We start from the raw sequence: 18,683 nt of genomic DNA, 5'->3' as shown, positions 1-18,683 counted from the left end.
AGGGCTGTGCTGTGATTTGTAAAACTTGTATTCCGATACTCTAGGAAAATAAACACAGTCCAGACACAGAAAAGAAATGCAAGAGTGAACCCAAAAGTGCTGAGTTCTTTCATACTCAGGTGTGGGCTGGTCAGGCTTTAAATATTACGTTGGTTTAATCATGCAGTAACTATGCAACACCTCAAGTGGAACGAAACAAAAACAGTTTATGTGCTTACAAGTAATAATATGGATTTTGTCATAGGAAACCAGTATTTATTGTTTGGACTGTTAGGAATTAATTAGTTTCCCTAAATTACTAGGTAAAAAGATTAAGAAACAGAGGTACGTCTAAAAGAATACTTGCTTCATTCCAACAAAAGTAATAAAAAAGCCTTTGTTTTTCAGGCAAGGGTCTATACCCCTTTTAATACCACCCACACCATATGAGCGCAACGACATGCTAAGAAGCCAGCGGACAGTTCCCACCGGTGCAGACAGGCAGCGCGAGCACCCAACAGGCACACATCTCGCAGTTTCCCGTGGTCACCCAAGGGCTGTCTCCCCCGAAACGTAAACCTTGTCTCTCTCCGGCACGAGGTGCACGGCACGGCACATCCCTTCGTCCCAGGAGAACACAGAGCGACTGTCAGCAAAAGCGTCCCACGTTTTGGGGGACCATCAAAGCGCGTGGCAGCTTCTGCAGCTTAGAATCGGCACCTTGAGGAGCACCAAGAAGCCTGGTGGGGAAGTCAGGGCGCTTCCCGCCTGTAACATGCCCACGCCGCTCGTCTTACTACACAGCAGGACTACCAGAGCTCTCACGTTGCCTTCGAGGGCTGGATGGGCACTTCTAACCCAAGGAGGCGATGAGGGTGGGGAATAACATGGCAAATACTGATGGCATCAGGCCACAGCACAGCCCCCTACTCACTGCAAACGTTAATAAGCAGAAGGAGCCCTCACTGCTTTGGGGGAAAGGAGAGCACCTTGCGATCCTCAAGTGTCCCATGCCTGCGAGCCTATCTGCAAGGCACGCAGACAGTCYGTAACAGCTGGGAAAGTCAGCCCTGCTTCCTCGGTTCGACTCACTTCCCTCTGTCCCACCAGCGCCACTTCTTTCCTCTCTCAGTTCAGTCGCAGCTGGCACAGTACTCCCGGCTTTCAACTGCTGACTCTTAAAATTGCAGAGCGGACAGTGAACACCACGCGGCTTTGTCTACAGCCAGGCTTATTTGAACCTCATCTGAAGTTTTCACCTCCAAGATCCGTAAATGCTGGTGCTGGTACGTAACGAGGCAGAGAAATACTCTATTAATCAAACCCAGCAGAATATTTGCTACGGGAGGCATTTAGGGAAATGAGAATAACATATGAAGTTACACTTAGCTGGGAAGAAAATCACAAGGGGATCTCAGTTCACGTGCTTCAGGGCATAAGTTGCTCACCAGATGGGGTCAGGAAAAAATTCACCCTCCTTCGCTCCTAGATATGGTGTTGCACAACAGGTAAACTACGGAGGTACAACAAAAAGGAGAGGAGCTGATTATAGCCCCACATTTCCTCCCCTGTTTTCCTGGGAACTGTCATGTCCCAAAACGCTGCCTGACAGAAGAGAGTAGTTTAAAAACAAAAGAGGGGGTTAGTTTGGCAGTTCTCACCAAGATGATAGACACCAGAGTCCTGACTTCGTATGTCCAACTAACAAAACACTAAGCCTGGCCAAAAAAACCTGCTCTGTGAAGCTAGTGGGCAGCAGGTACCATATAATAAGTACTATCGACATATGTAATATATTAAAAATACTTTACACTAGTTACAGCTAGACTTCTAGATCTGGAAGAACTTTGCCACAGCTCATGGGAACAATTTTTCTGTTTCAGTTCTCCGCATGTTTTGGTTCATACTAACCCACTTACTTCTGTTCCTTACTGCAAATTAATAAAGCAGTTGAACCTTAAAAAGAAGAAAAAGAAAGACGAAGAAAGCCACAACACTCTGTTAAAACCACTAAGTTTCAGCTGGTATCATGTCAAAACCACTTGAAACATGAAACCAGAAATCTTCCTAGGTTGACTCAAAGACTATGTCTATACTAGGAGTGCTTTACCAATAAAGGAATACTGGTATATGGCCTTGGCAAACAACTCCCGGTATAGATGCAAGTACAGCAGCAAAATTAAGTTTTAAATTGCTTGAGTAAATCAACCCAAGAGTTTTGCTGACAGACCTGCATCTATATTAAGTTCTCCAATAGTTCTAGCAACTGAATTGGTCAGGTGCAAGAGCTCTTCACATCCTGGACAGACACAAATACATCAGCACAAGTTTCTAGTATAGAAATGGCCAACACTAGGCACAGGTTGTTCTGAAATTCTTCTGAAAAAACTGAGCCAGTCTGCTACAGCTCTGCATTTATAAAAATAACAAAATCAGTTTATTTTGTAGGCTTTACAGTTTTGTTGCAAACTTCTGGCATAGCTGCAGATAAAACATCTTATTTCAGTCTTGTAATCTGTGACACAAGGCATTTTGTGTTTTCTCTCAGCACAATCAAATCTGTCTCTGAGAGTGCAATCATAAACGTTACATACAGTCCACTCAAGCAACCTTTGGAGATTTCTGGGCAATCCAGTTCCTTTATTGCAACAGCCATCAGCACTGGTGCTAGAAGGAAACTGCCACAGGAGAAAATTATATTATTATTCTGCTAGAATGACCATTGCATGCTGGCTGTTTTCCTCACCACCAGTGCAAAATAACTGCTGAATAAAAACATTCATTCTAAAATGCAATAATATGTACTACTACACATACGGAGGCAAATGCATAACAACATGGCAGTTAGAATTTCACCAGATTCCTACTGAATTTATCTGGATTGACTGTTTTGGACATTTAGCAGCAAAATACTTTGAAAAATAATGACATTTTCAGCTTCAAATGCTACAGAAAAATCCACTTCCCTCCTAGCTTTCCTTGGAACACATCTCTTGCTCTATATTAGCCTCTTTTTACTACAATTGAGACACAAATATCCATAAGCAATTACTACCATTGCCTGTGCAAGTCGAACCTATGATTCTGTCTCTTACCTGTAATCTGACTCTGTCCTTGTGGATTAAAAGGACTTGGTGCAGAGTTCAGAGAGGGCCGTGGGCTCTGGGTCGGGACCCCTACTCTCATACTGGGATGAGGAATGCGCCCTAAATCACTGAGGCGTTCAGAGAACAAACTAGGTTTAGAGTCATCAAGCTTCTGTCTGTGCCCTGGAAACAGCAAATCATAAAATAAAAGCATTAATAACAAGGTTTAATAATTTACCATACCAAAAAAAAAAAAAAAAGAAAAAAAAAGACAAAATGGTCTCTAAGGACTATTATTAGATTAATGGACTTTATAGGTATCTCAGCTGTCCCCTGAGAGTGACACTGGTGTGGGGATTTGTGTTTTGGACATAGTTGTGCCGGTGAAAGCCATATCAAGTACAACTGTGCCTGCAGAAATGTGCAATATGTTGTAATTTGAATCAAAATAAGCACTTATGAGGGCACCCATACAAGGTCTTTTTTTCTTTTCTTTTTTCTTTCTGCTTTAACTACACTGGATAGTTAAAGGGGCAAAATTTTCTTCCAAAAGTAAGCCTCAGCTGTGTTACCAAGTGGGACAATAATTCCATGCCTGGCATGCCTGATGCCTGGTTTATATGTTGTGGAGATTCTTCCTAAGAAAATGCATGTTCTCTCTCTCTCTCTCTCTCTCTCTCTCTCTCTTTTTTTTTTTTTTTTTTTTTTTTGCATTTCACTTTGTCACAGCTAGCTCTTAGCTTTCACTCTTTGTCTTTGTAACTTGGGAGCTTTCCCTCAAAGTAAATAGTCACTCTCATTTAAGAAGAAGTGTGGTATAGCAAGGATAATCATCAAAACTGCTGGCCAAGACTGGGTCCTAGCACTCCCCTTCCCCTCCTTGGTCACCTTCCTTAACACCCCCCATCTCCTACGCCCTTGCCATACAGCCATATCTGGAACAMGTCTTTTATGGGTGCTCAGCTGTCGAAACGTAAAGGGGAAAAAAAAGACAAAAGCACCAGGATGCCCCATCCAGCATGTTGGTAGTGCTCATGCTTATCATTCAGGTGTTTCAAAATAAAGATTTTTCCATCTCTAATTTTTGTATTTTTCCTTCTGGGTTTAATTTCTTTTCAAAGTGCTCATAGGATGCTTGTCACCCAAAGGCACCTTTGAATGTGAGGCAGAGAAGGCGTTATTTCCAGCATTCAACATATGGAGAAACAAGCACGGAGAGAGATTAAGGTCAGAACTGATTTTACCTAACTTTAGCCATTCATAAATCAGGCTTCTAGTCTAAACTCCTCTAATGTAGACTTCCTCTACAGTTAATGGAAAGACATAGCTGCTTCCAGAGGGCAATTCATCTCATTTGTCTCTGACACCGGTCTTAAAATGGGATGACTCACCTTCTGAATTAGCTTTCTCTTCCTTCTCTGCTCAGAGAGGCAGCCCACATGACTAGTTTAATTAGATACCCTYACCATTAGTTACCATTAAATGGAATGAACCTTACCCTAAGCTACCAGCTCCAGTCACACGAAAAGCCTGCGGCAGAGCTGAAATAGGAGCCCAGGCTCACAGACGGCAACCCAGAAATACAGGCTGCCTCCGCCCCCATAAACAGCACCAGGGCACAGGCACAAGCATTGCAATGTGCTGGGTTATTTTTACGCTTTTAATGTGTAAGGAGGGTCCCTGGTCCCTGAGGCCAGCTTGAACCATTCCAGATGATCCTTGATGGTGTGAGATAAATCACATTTTTAGTTAGCAGGCAATGCAGCCATCTGCTCGGGGGCTATGGGAGTTATGTTTCCTAGACATGGTCAGATTGTCCCATTGGTCTTAGGGTACAAATTCTGGCACTATTTAATTCATTCCAACAGCATAAACGTGGCCACTGAGTCTTGAGATCTAACTATCAGACCACAACTCTTTAACAAATGCATTTTAATGGTATCTAGCACCACAGTTTCTAACTGAGACCAAGGTGCCCAAATGTGACAGTAGGCAAAGCAATTCAGTACTAGACACCTAATTCACAACTAGATTTAGAGAAACCATGGTTCTGGGCAGAAACTGAAGGATTCAGGTTGGGAGATGGGACAAAACTGAATAGATTTTAATATTGGAGAATATTCTCTAGCGATTTAAAGGAATTAACTAGTCRACCCATTATTCTGTATTTTGAAGTACGATTTTTCTCCCCCAGGATGACTCAATATAAAAACACAGGGTAGGCGGGAGCTTTCTCATTAAAGAGAAGGTGGTGCCATATATTAGAGCTCCACAAAAATACCAGCTGTGACACTCCTCAGGAGGTGTCGATCAGTTTAAATGGGGAAGGATTTTTCGTGGGCCTGTAACAACTCTGTAATGGCAGCRTAATTAACAGGATACCATCTAGCAGGATAACATCTACTCTTCAGCGTTATCTTTTCAATCTATGTAAATTACAGCTTGTACAAGTTGGGTGCTGTTAAACCTAAAAAATGGCTTTCGCACAGACACATAAACGCACACGTGCAGGTTTCTCCTGGGATTTCTCCTTCCTCATCCTCTTTTTTTTTTTAATCCTGTAATTTTTCGGTGTTTGCTTTTCCCTTTGTCAGCTGCATTTTCCGCTCTGTTTTCGCAAAGAATTYCCTCTCCTTCCCTTTTCTCTTTCACTCACAGCCATTCCTAATCGCAATATATCATCTCCTTTCAGCAAGGTCAAGAGGGCTCAAAATAAGGCAAACCTCACACAACCAGGCCTGACTTTATCTGGAAATGAGTCTACTCCCAAAGTGATTTTTACATTAAATTTTCATAGAAAAATCCTATGTTTGCATAAAGTCCTTTCTTGCTAGAGGACCACAAACTCCTGCACTAAGAAACCAGCGCACGAGCTCCTTTAACCATCTCTCCTGCTAACTCGATGAACGCTCTTTATATAGGTCACCGCTCCTGCACCAACCTGTGCTGATAACCCCCAGCTCTGTTTTCATCGTGCTTTGTTTGTCCATGCATAGCTTTTCCCGAACGGAGATTATATTTAACTACGTGTATTACTCATACTCAGCCAGGTCTATCCCAGAAAGACAATCAGCAGCTGGTGAGGACAGCAGCGCTTCATGCAAGCAGGGAAGTAAAAGAAGAAAAGTTCCCACATCTGAACTAGCACAGTCTAGAGATGTGTGGGTTTGCTCTTATCTTCCTCCTTATCTTCCTCCTCCCTCCAAAAAAAAAAAAAAAAAAGAAGAGAGATCTAGCCCCACCTGGAAGACCCCAGGCATCAACGGAGCTACAAGTCCCCCCAAACCAGCAAGAGGCCGAAGGCAGACTTGCCTTCCCCTCTTGACCACTTAAAAATTTGGGGTTTTAACACACGATCCTGTAACGGCAAAGCGATCTGCAGACAGGCGTCACATTCCCCCAGCGAAAATTGCCCACGTTGAACGTAAGTAAGAAACGCGACAAAAACTTCCTGTTCAGGAGGAAGTGTAAGCACCTTAAATAACTCTCTTGCTCTGATGCCTGTGCAAAAACCCTGTTAGCAGCCAGGAGGTATATGCTGAAACACTCTAAAAAGGTTTTCTGAGCAGTGCATAAGCAGAAGCAATGAAATATGTGATACATGTTTAAAATTCATTCTGCAAGCTGCTTTTCATCTCAGCACTGATGTATGCGTCCGYTGACAGAGAAATTCCTGATCTCAGGGGAGTATGCTAAGAAAAGCTGTATTCCTTGGTCTCACTCATGAGGCATAATTTTATTTCAGGAAAAAAGATTTAGGGAGCAAGTGTGGATAGCTCAGTGAGAATCTGTGATCTGCTGCTGCAGCSATTACATTGAAAAGCAATATGAGGCTACACAAAGAACAGGATAAAGTAAAGTTGAAGTTATCCCAATATTAGTACTTAGGGTAGCAGGACAGTCCTATTAGAAGCRCTGCACTTATTGCCAGTTACTCTGTTACAAAGAAGATTTTGTGGAATGGGAGATGGGAAAAAATACTTATGGTTGCAGGCAGTCTTTGCTATAGAAATAAAACGTTTTTTGAAATAAAATCAAAAAGATTGAGATTGTTACAAAACGTACAGAGTAATGATGGGACCCAGAGGCCACGGAAATATATCAGGTCACAGGCAAGGACATGGGAAAGATATGGAAACAGTTAAGAATTGATAGGCAAAAGCTATACAAATGGTTCTGATTTGTCTGTTGTCACAGTATAACGCACGATGTTAGAAACTAGAATTGCACCAAAATGACAACAAGTAAATAGTCTGGTCTCTCACCACTACTCAGCTGTTTTGAACCAAATGCCAAACTGCATATTACAGTTCCTGGTAACAAAGAGCATTGCTGTTAATCCACTGCAGCACCGATTTTGGCCATTTTGCGTGAACTGAACCACAAAATTGTACCGGCACAGTGGAAGARAGGCAGTCCAAACCGCAGCCAGCCAGAGAAGGGACTGCGCCTGCTGCTTAACCACGCCAGGGCTTCGGAGGGGTTCAAATCGCGCATGTAACCTATCGTTAAATTATCACATTCCAGCCGTGGCACGAGATGCAAGAAGGCTTCAACTCCAGATTAATCATTTCAGTTTAAACTAAATGAAGGAATGTCTTCCAGATCAAAGCAACGCGATCTCGCRTCTGCTGGATGCGGTAAGTGGAAAGGGCCGCGAGCTCGTCTCTCGTCGCTGCCTTTCTACCGCGCCACGGGAGAAGTCAACACGTAAATCGGGCCGCTGAAGAGGCTGACTTGCAGAATGTAAATACAGTATTGAGGCTTTGAGACTTTTTACCTCCTCGGGGAGGAGGGGTGCGCGTTTTCGTCTTCCAGCTTGTGGGTGTGGAACTGAAAACTCATCAGATCGTGCTACACGTGGCTTCGCCAGATGCTGACATTCAGGGACTCCCTTTCTTTGTACCGGGTGCACCACCCACCATTCTTTTCTGGTACCCAGGAGATCTGGTTACCAGATTGTCAGCAGATGTTTTTATCACTCTCAAGTGGGTTATAGCTATTTTCAGTCATCGCCCATTTCTATCTTTCTCACTTTTGCCTCAACAGCAAAAAACACCGTGGGAGTCAGGTGTCTTTGTAAGAGAGTCAAGGGAATGCCCAAATGTCATGAAAACAAGAACCCGGCTCTCACCTGCTGGGGACACATCTGCTGGGATATCGCAACCAGAATGGATTTCTCTGACTTCTACTCGGGTCAAAGAGCCCAAGTTTTGATTATTCCCACTGTTCACCACAGATTAAGCACTTGAAAAGGGAAAGAATAGGATATATTTTTCCTACTAACCTTATAGATTGTCTTTGAGACAAACACCCAGATTATACAGCTTTTAATACTAACACACTAGGGATACACTGTATGCACGCAGGAGACCGCTTCACACCACAAAAAGGATAGATTATATGTCCTCTGAATTTCATCATAAATTATGCTTTTCTTTGGTTACCTTCCTGCATTTCATCCCAATCAATACTATAGATCGGATATAACCAATATGGGCTTGATTCTGATTTCAACTACAGGCTTGTGAAGCTGAAGTCAAAGGGATTTATGCCATTTATGCCAGAGCAAAGGAGTTCAGCACTGAACCTAAGGCTTTTAGCCCCCCCCCCCTTTTTTTTTCTCATTCAGCATGAAGCAAAGATGCTCATTGTTCTGTTACAAGTTTCAGATAATACATCATTTCAGCAAGATGGAGCTCCAAAGCGGTGTCTATCTATGCTCTGGAGGTAAAAATAAGAGAGCAATAAATCAGCAGTAGCCCAGAAGAAGCACATCAGCTCTTTGCAGGGAAAAAATCTCTGAAACAAGTCAAGAGTCCCTCTTGCGACAAACTGTCATCCCCAGCCTGCCTTCCCCAGGCAGTTCGCCCTGGCCCGATCCTACAGAATGCACAAAATTCAAAGTTCATGGGAAAAAAAAATGCAAAAGAGAGCCAAATAATTTTTACCCAAGAAAGTGGAAAAGTTGGAACCCTTCCAGTCTCTTGGGTAAAGACACAATTATGAGAAGAAAAATATAATCTACCCAAGAGACATAATTACATAATTAGGCCATAGGCTCTGCATAGGAAAAGTTCTTAGAATTCATAAAACAAGGAGCTACATAGGTGCAGTAACTGCATTTAATTCACCCAATGGAGAAAAAAAGATGTTTGCTTTTTAAATAGCTAAGGGCACCAGTTCGCATGAGACTGAAGAGCTATTCTCCTAACTGTACGCTCAGAAAGAGTCTCTCAGACAGGGGCAGAAATCAAGAGCTTGTCTCTTTTTGTTTTCAAAAAGGACACATTTTTAACCCAAAGTAAGTAAGGCCCGTACTTGAGACTACTGTAGCGAAATGCAAATAAATATAAAAAAAAGAAAAACATGTGCTGTGGAACAGCTTAGTTCCCATATCATGGATCGAAGGCAGCCCATTGCTGAAATCCCACTGAACTTCTCCTTCCTGACCCTTGCTCTCTCAAAGGCGTGAGGTCTGCAGGCTATTGGTGAAGGTCCAAAAGGGCTAGATCCAGCTGTCATGGACATCACCAATGCTACTGTCTTCCAGGAGCTGTGGCTTGAACCCAGGGTGAGCAGAGGCAGGCGTGGGATTGAACTTCAGTGTTTCCCCTGTAAAGATCAAGCCCTCAGAGCATCTCCTGTGTTGATGGTAATCTCCCTACTGACTTACTGGGAGCACTCATGGGAATGAGTCTAATGCAAGCACTGCAAAGCTTCTGAGAACACGAAGTGCTATCAACACTTTTTTGAAATTCAGTTGGGGTCTGTGTAAAGCCAACAAGCACATGTCCAGCTGAAAGAAAGATGCTGAGGTCAGGGGTTTTCAGCACATCGCAACAGCTGCAAAGTAGCCTCTTGCTCCCAAGATTTTACTGTCTAGAGAGGTAAAAACCATCTGCTTCACCTCAACGGCTGCACCAGAAGTGCTCTGTGAGCTTCTGCTCCTGCAAAAGCTCAGGGAATGATGGAGGGCATGTGGTAGGGACTAAGCTGGCCTGTAAGCTTGCACAAAATTGTGTTAATAGAGCAAAACTGGATGACTTGATGGATTAAATTGAAAAGGAACTTTGAAAAAAAGGACAAGAAGAGCAGGAAGGGGCTCAAACAGGATTGCTAGTTCTCCAGTGCMTCTCGACTCATCTCAGCAGTGCCGTGTGGCAGGTCCACTTCTGCCCTCTGCTCTGTCCCCCACAGCACTCAGATCCAAAAATCAGTCTCTGGCTCCCCGCCTGCACTGCTCCCCTGCCATCCCGACCCACACGGCGCCGCAGGTGTCTTCTGCCCCTTTTCCACCCCCATCACATGCAGGTCAGACAAGCTGGGGCCTCTGCTCTCTAGCTCACCTACTAAATAAGCAAGGTCTCACCTCCCATGGAAGAGGCTCCTATGTTTTCTTTTCCTATCTTTTTTAAGAGCTGTTGAATTCTGCCTCAGCTCTGGCTGCTGTGAAAAGCTACACAACGTCCTTTACAAACATCAGCATCCACCTGGCCAGATTGGATGGAGAGCAGGCAGGAATCCCTTGCACCAAAACGCTCCCTTTCACCCTCACCCAGCACCCACCAACACTAAGAACGTGTGTGCCAGGAAACCAACTCTGCATTGCCAGCATCACCGCTCAGAGACCTTCAAGACAACTCGTATAAACAGAGACTGTCACGCAAGTCTCCGTCCCTGCTTGAATTCCCTGTGCATGCTGGTATCTGTTATGCTCTCCCCCTACTCCTCCTCCCTTTTCCTTTTTTAGCATACGGGGGAAAGCGGGAGAGCGAGGGCGGCACTGCAAAAGTGCAAGAGCTCCTCATTCTGACTTTATCATCCCCATCCTAATCCAGCAATAACTTTGAGGAACAGGAAGGCATTTTTTTCCCCCTCAAAGGTAACTACCCTATAAAGAACCCGCCAACTTCTTTTGCTTGCTGCAGTGAACAGCAGTAAAGATCACAGCGAACGAAGGGGGCGAGGGGGGTGGAGAGAAAAAAAAATCTCCTGCTTGAACTGGCCTCCCTCCAGCTGGCAGGAGGGGTTGGTTTTCTTAACGCTTGCGAAACCCGATTACTTTAAAAGAACGAAAACGGGGTTGGGGGGGAGATGTAAACACAATCATTAAAACAGATTTAAGGTGCTTAGTTTTAATCTAGTCTAAGACCTCTCCAATGGTATGCTGCTACGCAACCCTCTGCTCTCTAGACATCAAGAAGGTGCCTTTTCATTTTTGGTTTTGTTTCTCACCCCCAAAACCAAGAGAATATTACAGACTGATCACTGCGGTTACAGTGGGAATTCAGGCATGGAAGAAACAACAGTTAAGCAATAATAGATGGATATGCGTGTGTTTGCACTGTATCTTTCAACAGATTGTTTTGCTGCATTAGGAGACTACTGTGTTTATATCCATGCAGCAGGTTTTAAGCAGATTGTTTAAACTTGATTAAAGCAGAGATATTTCAAAAATAACTTTACTAATAAAATTCAGATGGCTACAGCAACCTGAAAACGCGGTTAAAAATAATAATAAAAAATGCCATTTCAATCTACACTCGCAGAGGTAACACGATATAAACTCCAAAAGAAAACAGTCTTTACAAGTTTGACTTGAAGGATTATCTTGTGTATCAGCACCCTCTGTGGCAAAGTAGCATTTATCCACGCATCCGCCCATGTTAATGCTATTGCACAATTTACTACAGCCTTGATAGACAGATAATTGCTTTATCCACCCAAGTGTAATAAACGGAGTCTACTATGTTAATCCTTGTATTCTTATTGTCTGTAAATGCCAAGTTCGGGAGAGCCGCGCATCGAAAACCCTACCCTCTCAGGCCAAAACTACTGGAGTTTGCTCACACTCAGACCTGCTAAAGTGTGCTTATTACATTCCACTCTCGCGCTTGCAGCGCCAAGTATTTTGAGTAGTATCAAGTTATTGTTATATAAAGGGCACCTCAATTCAGGCTAAGTGGAGGCAGAAGCCAAGATGCAGCAGCCACTAAAGAAAAAAAAAATAGTCAAACATCTTTTCCCACTCACTGAGTAAAACAGACAAACTATTATTTGTTCTTGGGCATAACACAGAAAGAATTAACCTGAGCTTCTAAAACTGGCCATGTGTTCGGTTTGTGGAGTCTGTCAGACAGTTGAGAAATGTCATTTAGCTGTTGGCCCATCAGCGTTTTCCACAAAAGTCTATAAAGATTTTTTATTTTAAATGTCAAAAACAGGCGTATCCTTTAAAAGGTTTACAGATTCCTGGCGGCTCCATGAGCTTAGGTTTGTGGCATCTAATTTGTAATGACAGTTTGATGGATGTCTCCCTTTCTTCCTTCTGAAAGGTATATAGAATTGGTGGTTTCCCCGGTGAAAATTATGCTTAACACCATTCTTCTTTGCTCTTATTTACACAGTCTAAACCGTTTTAAAAGGCCAAAGTACGACGAAAGTCTTGTGCTGTTGGCAATGTGTGGGCTCACTGGGGCAGCTTCCATCTTGCAGAATGTGTTCAACTTTCTGGGTAACTGGAGCGCTTGCCCAAGGCCTACACAGCAGCCAGGTTTCGAAGATGGCTAGCCTTACGTGGCACATAAACTGGGCASCCAGGCTTAACAACGAAATGTTCTCCTGAACATCCTACCAGCCACCCTGGAGGTCAGACGCAATTGCTCTGACCCCTTTCCTATGCTCCACCTCTACTGCGCTAACCCCAGCAGTGGCCTTCTTGTCTCAGGTAGAACCTGGGACAGATGAGTTTTCAAGGCTTTGAGGGGAAAAAGGTGTCATTTAAAGGTTAAAGCACAGCAATAAGGGCTGCATGGAGGGGATTTCAGYGTTACAAGGTTCCCACTGACTTGCTATTGAGATCTGATTGGGAGGCATTTTATGCATCATCCCACCAGAGTTTGTCTTTGGYCCATTAATATTAATTATTTTCTTGAATAACTTAGGCAATGCAATACAAAGCAAAATWATAAAATTCCAGGATGGCCTGCAGTGGGGAGGAGTTCTCCACACTTTGCAGAAGGGGGCCAGTTTTCAAAATGATCCTAGCAAATCAGAGAAATGATAATCAGCAAAATGACATGCAGTAAGTCCATTCGCTGAAAGACATCAAATGCTCAGATGCACCATAATAAATAACTGATTAGCCAGCTGCACTGCTGGGAAAGATCCAGGGGTAAGAGTGAATTGTAGGTTGCATGTAAGTCAACAACAGGATTCCTTTTTTTTTTTTTTAAAAAAAAAAAGCAAACGCAGTTCTAGGAAAGATTAATGGCTGTGATGCATTTAAGACATAGAAGGTAACTATTACCCTCTGCTCAGACCTGGTGAGACGTCAGCTGGACTACTTTACCCAGTTACCCAGTTCGGGACAGCACCCTTCAAGAAAGGTTGAGACAAATTAGAGAGAACCCGGAGAAGAACAACAGGAATGGTGAGAGATTTAGAAAGCGTGACCTACATGGAAAAGTCGAAGGAAACACATTTGTTTAGTCTAGAAAGGAGAAGAGTAAGAGAGGACACGATAAGAGTAAAATGTTCTCTAAAGAGACTGATAATCAATTGATCTCTGTGTCAGCAGAGAACAGAACAGGAAAACGCTGGCTCCACTTGGGTTGAGAGAGATTTATGCAAGATAACAGCAAACTCCTTTTTAAGTATAAACAAAAAAGCACAAAAACCAGACTTGGTAAATGAGTGGAAGGCGCAGCACTGGAGGTTTTTAAGAATTTGGACAAATGTCAGTGATGACCTAAGTATATATAATACTTCCTCTGAGGAAAAATGGACTTGGTCGCCCTCCTGCTCTAGGACTTAGCGATTGCCTGTGCTTGGTTCAGTCACGTATGCAATATTTTTAGTATGAGTACGTCAAGCCAGGCAACTCCTGCTGACTGCGGGCCTGATGTTGCAAAAGCGTTGGGTGCCTCTAGCTCCCGTGAAAGGCCACAAGCTACATTCAGGCTGCGTCTGCTTAGGTCTTCTACACCACAAGGAACCATAGCCTGGAAACRCAGGCATTAACCCCTCTGTGCTACGGTTTCCACCACCTCTAACTCTGGGACAACTCTTTGCCKCGCAGTGGGTACTGCAAGATTTGTTTTGCTGTTAATCTAGCCAGCAGGATGTTGAGTTTGCACTTGGTTCTTGGGGGAGACATAAGGAAGTAAAACTAGTGTACGGCTGCAGTGAGTCAAGAGCATTCCCACAGCCTCAGATAAAGATMCAAAAGATCAGTCATATGTTCCCAGTCCGTAACTGGTCACAAAACCCAGTGTAGTGTTTTGAGTAAATGGGATGCAAGCTGTGGTTCATGCCCAGCGTGCGCTTATGAGCACCATTGAGATGTTTGACCTGCTCGGAGGTGAGATCAACACCCAGGGGACACCATGAAGATCTCTCCAGTTGCCTCCTATTTCCCAAAGCTGCGCAGTCTTCCCCAAGGAGTGTTGTTTAGAGCCGATCGTAGCTCCCAGGCTTTGCTTTGACCGCACTACTAAAACTACCCTGATTTCACTGCTGAACAGAAACATGCTCAGGCATGGTGTTGTGAGTGCAATCTTTCAGGGATAAAAAAGGGAAAATCAAAAAAACCCAGCAGCTCTAAATGAAAATCACAAGCTGCTCCGCTGGGCAGTTTGTAGCTCTCGGAGACATATGCAAGCGCACACATACAGCTTTATCTATATATATGCCCAAAGCTTAGGGCTGAGAAAGCATTGGATCATCATTGGCAGGTGCTCTGGATAATCCCTAACACTTTTTATTAGTATTACTTTGGTGAGTCATTACTCTTGGATGCCCGCTACAGTGCACCAGTGGAAAAGCTCTCTGCAACACGAGAGTGGCAAGGATATTTTATGCCTCTCTCTTCAAACAGGCAGAAATAGCACTAATGGACGTAAAATTCTGGAAATACTCATCAGCCCTTATGCTATTAATACCATCCCAATAGCTCGTTCTATTTAAAGCAAGTTTCTCTCTTTGGGTTTCGTTTTGCGGGCAGCAAATCCTCACTTAATTCACAGGATAAAGACGGACGAGCCGACAACTGGAAAAGCGGGATTGTGTCAGGCCCAAGCCACCACCCAGAGCAGCGAACGGAGGTTTCGTCCCTGCCTTCAGCGGGAGACGGGCCGGCTCTGGAGTCTTTACAGCTTGTACAAATTTGATTTTTATTATTCGCTTTGGTTTCAATGTTACACGGCTCATTATAGGAATAATATATCTGCTCCCGCGGTAATGGTTAGAGTTATATGTCTGCAAGGCCAAAACTTGATCCCTCTAATATGGAATTTTAGATACAAACTGGGTCATCTACCCCTTAAATCTACTTTTTTTTTTCACTGAGAAAATAAAGCACACTCAAGCAACAAGCAAATCTTCTACATAGATACAAATGACAAATTTGCTTTTCTTTAAGCATAACCCACATTTAATTCCATCAAACAATAATGGAAAATGGAATACAAAATCTTGCTCCCCTTTTGCTTAAGGAAAATCAAGCAAGTGACACTGGTGGTGATGAAGAAATTGGCTACATTTTAGTGAGTTGCGCCTTGCCTTTTTTGAGAAGTAAAGCCCATCTCTCTTAACTAATTCAAATAAAACAAGAAGACACCAACAGGAAAGAGAGATGGAAGACTTTTCCCTGCTTCAAGACATACTGTGAGGAAGTCTAGGTTTAAAAAGAAGATTTGTTTTTGGTAGAAGTCTACAGAGAGCGCAGTGGTGTTAATGCTGCACCATATGRACAGAGCACCTATTCCTGATATCCACTTTTGCACCAGGGGTTGTGATCACAGAATTGCAGAATCACAGAATGGTTGAGGTTGGAAAGGACCTCTGGAGATCAKCTAGTCCAGCCCCCCCCYACTCAAACAAGGTCACCTAGAGCATGTTAGACAGGGTTGCATCCAGGCAGGTTTTGAATATCTCCAGAGAAGGAGACTCCACRACCTCTCTGGGTAACCTGTTCCAGTGCTCTGTCAGTCTCAGAAGTTCTTCCTTACATTCAGGTGGAAAATTTTCTTTCTGCACATCACCCAGATTTGACAGTGTAAAAGTGTTTTTGCTTGTTTTGCTTTTTGTTCCTAATGCTTCTTGGCTGTCTTGGAAAATGCTTAATATCAACGCTTGATAATGCTTTGATAGTCTTTGATAATATTATAGTCTGTTTCTTGCTCTCTTGTTAACTCTGGCATAAATCTTCTCTAAAATRAATGGAAATATACTTGTATAAAACTAATGTATGAGAAGAGTTGAAGTCACTGAATTTAAAGGGAAAGTCAAAGAACGTTCACTTGACAGATAAGGTAACTGTATTTCTCTACTGAGTTCTGGGATTTTCCCACCTTCCCATCTACTGTGAATGTCTTCTTGCRCTCCAGAAACAAGAGGGTCACTGCCTTCAAAATCCTATCACATCTCTCATCCCTTTGAACCAGAGTAACATGAAAATCACTTCTACCTGAGAGTGAGGCACAGCACAACTAAAAACCGCCCAGTACATTCTGCGTGAGTGCACCCAGGTGGGGTAGGTGGCCTTGTTTAAAATAAGGTAGCACCATTTCCACTGCCTGTAGCTTCTAAAAAGCTGTGAGCAAGCCTAAACTTGGAGCATAACTCATTCTAACAGAGTTTCTTTGCTGTGTATTTTTGGTATGTACACAGGACRGTACACTCCTGTTGGGTCTCAAAAGCTTGTATAGAGGCTGTTCTCATTTATCRCTGTTTTGGTACACTGAAAAAGCAACGTGTATGTAAACAAACACATCATCACCCTCCCACATGTGCTGAAAATGACATTGCTGTATCTATCTGCTCACCAAGAAAAAGAATTAATTACGCACAAACAAAACAACTTTCTCTGACTCTGCCTGGAGATCTGAAAGCRAAGTGGCCTCGTAATCACATCGCTTCTGAGAACGCTGCCATATGGTTTTAACAGGGGTTTATTTCCTGCAGCAAGAGAGGACTGCAGATTCTCAATCCAACCAAAATAATTATGCAGACAATTTCACTCCATTCCTTGCAGTGGAACCCTAGCTGTGTGGTCCTCACATGCTTGGCGACACCTTTAAAGAGACGTTAAACCGTTTTTATATAAAATTCCCTTAATGGGTGGGATGTAGGATGAATTTCCTGGAAGATTAGCACCTGTCGCACTGCATAAGGCTTGCCTCTGACTGCTGCATTGATTCCCTCCRCTGGTAGACAGCAAAACTGAGGTGGAGGCCTCCAGAACATGGAACTGCTAAGCAGCAACCTTAATATATAGCCTTAAATTTCAGCATGTGCTTCAGTTCTTCGGGACCTTATAAAGTATGCTACAAGCACAATCTGGAAGCTGCCTACAGCTTTGGTCCCAAAACAGTGGGTTGCTCATCCTTCACCTAAACGACACACGTTCATGTCCTGAGCACGAAACTTTCAACCTTTCAACCAACTCTGGGTAAAGATTCAGGCAAAATGAAACTGTTTTGACCTTGAAACAATAAAAAAAGTATTAAAAAGTCATCTCTCCAACTCTGAACGCAAACTACATGAATACTGTAAAAACAARGATTTTCACCAAGACACACAATGATTAAAGAACACTTTAAAGAAGAAGGGAGACCACCCTTCAAGCATGGAAATATCCCTTTTGCACTGAAGCGCAAGCTGGCTTTTTTTGGGCAACTGTGTCTGATTTTAGCTACAGTAGCTAGTTTGTGAAATCAGCAAAGGCACTACATTTCAGACTAGCAAATCCAATTAAATCAGAGGAAAGCATACAAATACCTTCAGCGTGCCAATCTGCCTATGGCGTTACAGAGACGCACTTCCCAGGAGCAGGGGGTTGAGGGAAAGGGAGAAGAAGAGATGGGGCAGGATCATGGGATTTTTCATACGGCTTTTCTGAATTCAATGTCGAATGCAAATCTCTTCAGATCAAAGGTAAATTTAAGGAAAACRGTGACTGGGACTATGAGGTTGGATCAACAAGCAGATAAGTACCAGCAGCAGCAGTAAACCATRTAGCAGAAGCACCGGCTTGTTCTGTTCGGCCGCTGGTGCTGAGACACGGCCTGATGCCACCAACCAAGCACCTTGTGCAGCCCTGCAACAGTTAACGGCCCCCAGTGCATGCGTGTGGCCTAAGAAGCAAGGAAGCCGAGCAGGAAATATGTTTCTAATCTTTTTCGAGCGGCAATTTCAACATTATGCTGCAGATAGATTATAGTCACGTAAATGGTAAAATCCATCTCTAAATTCTAACACCAGCTCCAGTTTCGGGAGGCAGCGCAGGCGCGGGATGCCGCGCTGGGAGGCAGGACAGCCTCCTCTCGCAGACTCACTGCTTTCCTCCCGTGTTTCATCCCGTCACACAGCAAGCTTCTCCCATTACACGTCTGTACGCTGCACGGTTCACCCTCTGCTTTTGACACGAATTAGGACAAAACAACRCACCTTTGATAGAATCAGAAAAGTGCATCGACCTCTGTTTACCGTTATCAAAGCTGCCCGTACKAATACAACTAAATAAGACCAGTTGGTTAAGCATGCTAGTGCTCATGCCCTAGCAAAATGCCCTGACCGCGGCTTTCAACATGGTGAATACTGCTTAAAATCTTC

At 43.5% G+C, this 18,683-nt stretch overlaps 1 protein-coding gene across 1 annotated transcript in view; it reads right to left on the bottom strand.

The window, feature by feature from the left end:
* Nucleotides 1-18,683, bottom strand: part of RUNX2 (RUNX family transcription factor 2) — a 76,583-nt gene that overhangs the window by 29,903 nt on the left and 27,997 nt on the right. The window contains exon 4 of the mRNA XM_085320387.1: nt 3,075-3,248. Within this exon, the coding sequence (XP_085176513.1) occupies nt 3,075-3,248 (174 nt within the window). The remainder of the gene's footprint in view (nt 1-3,074; nt 3,249-18,683) is intronic.

The sequence above is a fragment of the Rhea americana genome, unplaced genomic scaffold (genome assembly GCF_003343005.1).
Source record: "Rhea americana isolate MKP2758 unplaced genomic scaffold, rheAme1 scaffold_63, whole genome shotgun sequence".
NCBI classification, from domain to species: Eukaryota; Metazoa; Chordata; class Aves; order Rheiformes; family Rheidae; genus Rhea; species Rhea americana.
This window is presented reverse-complemented; position numbering and strand designations above follow the sequence as displayed.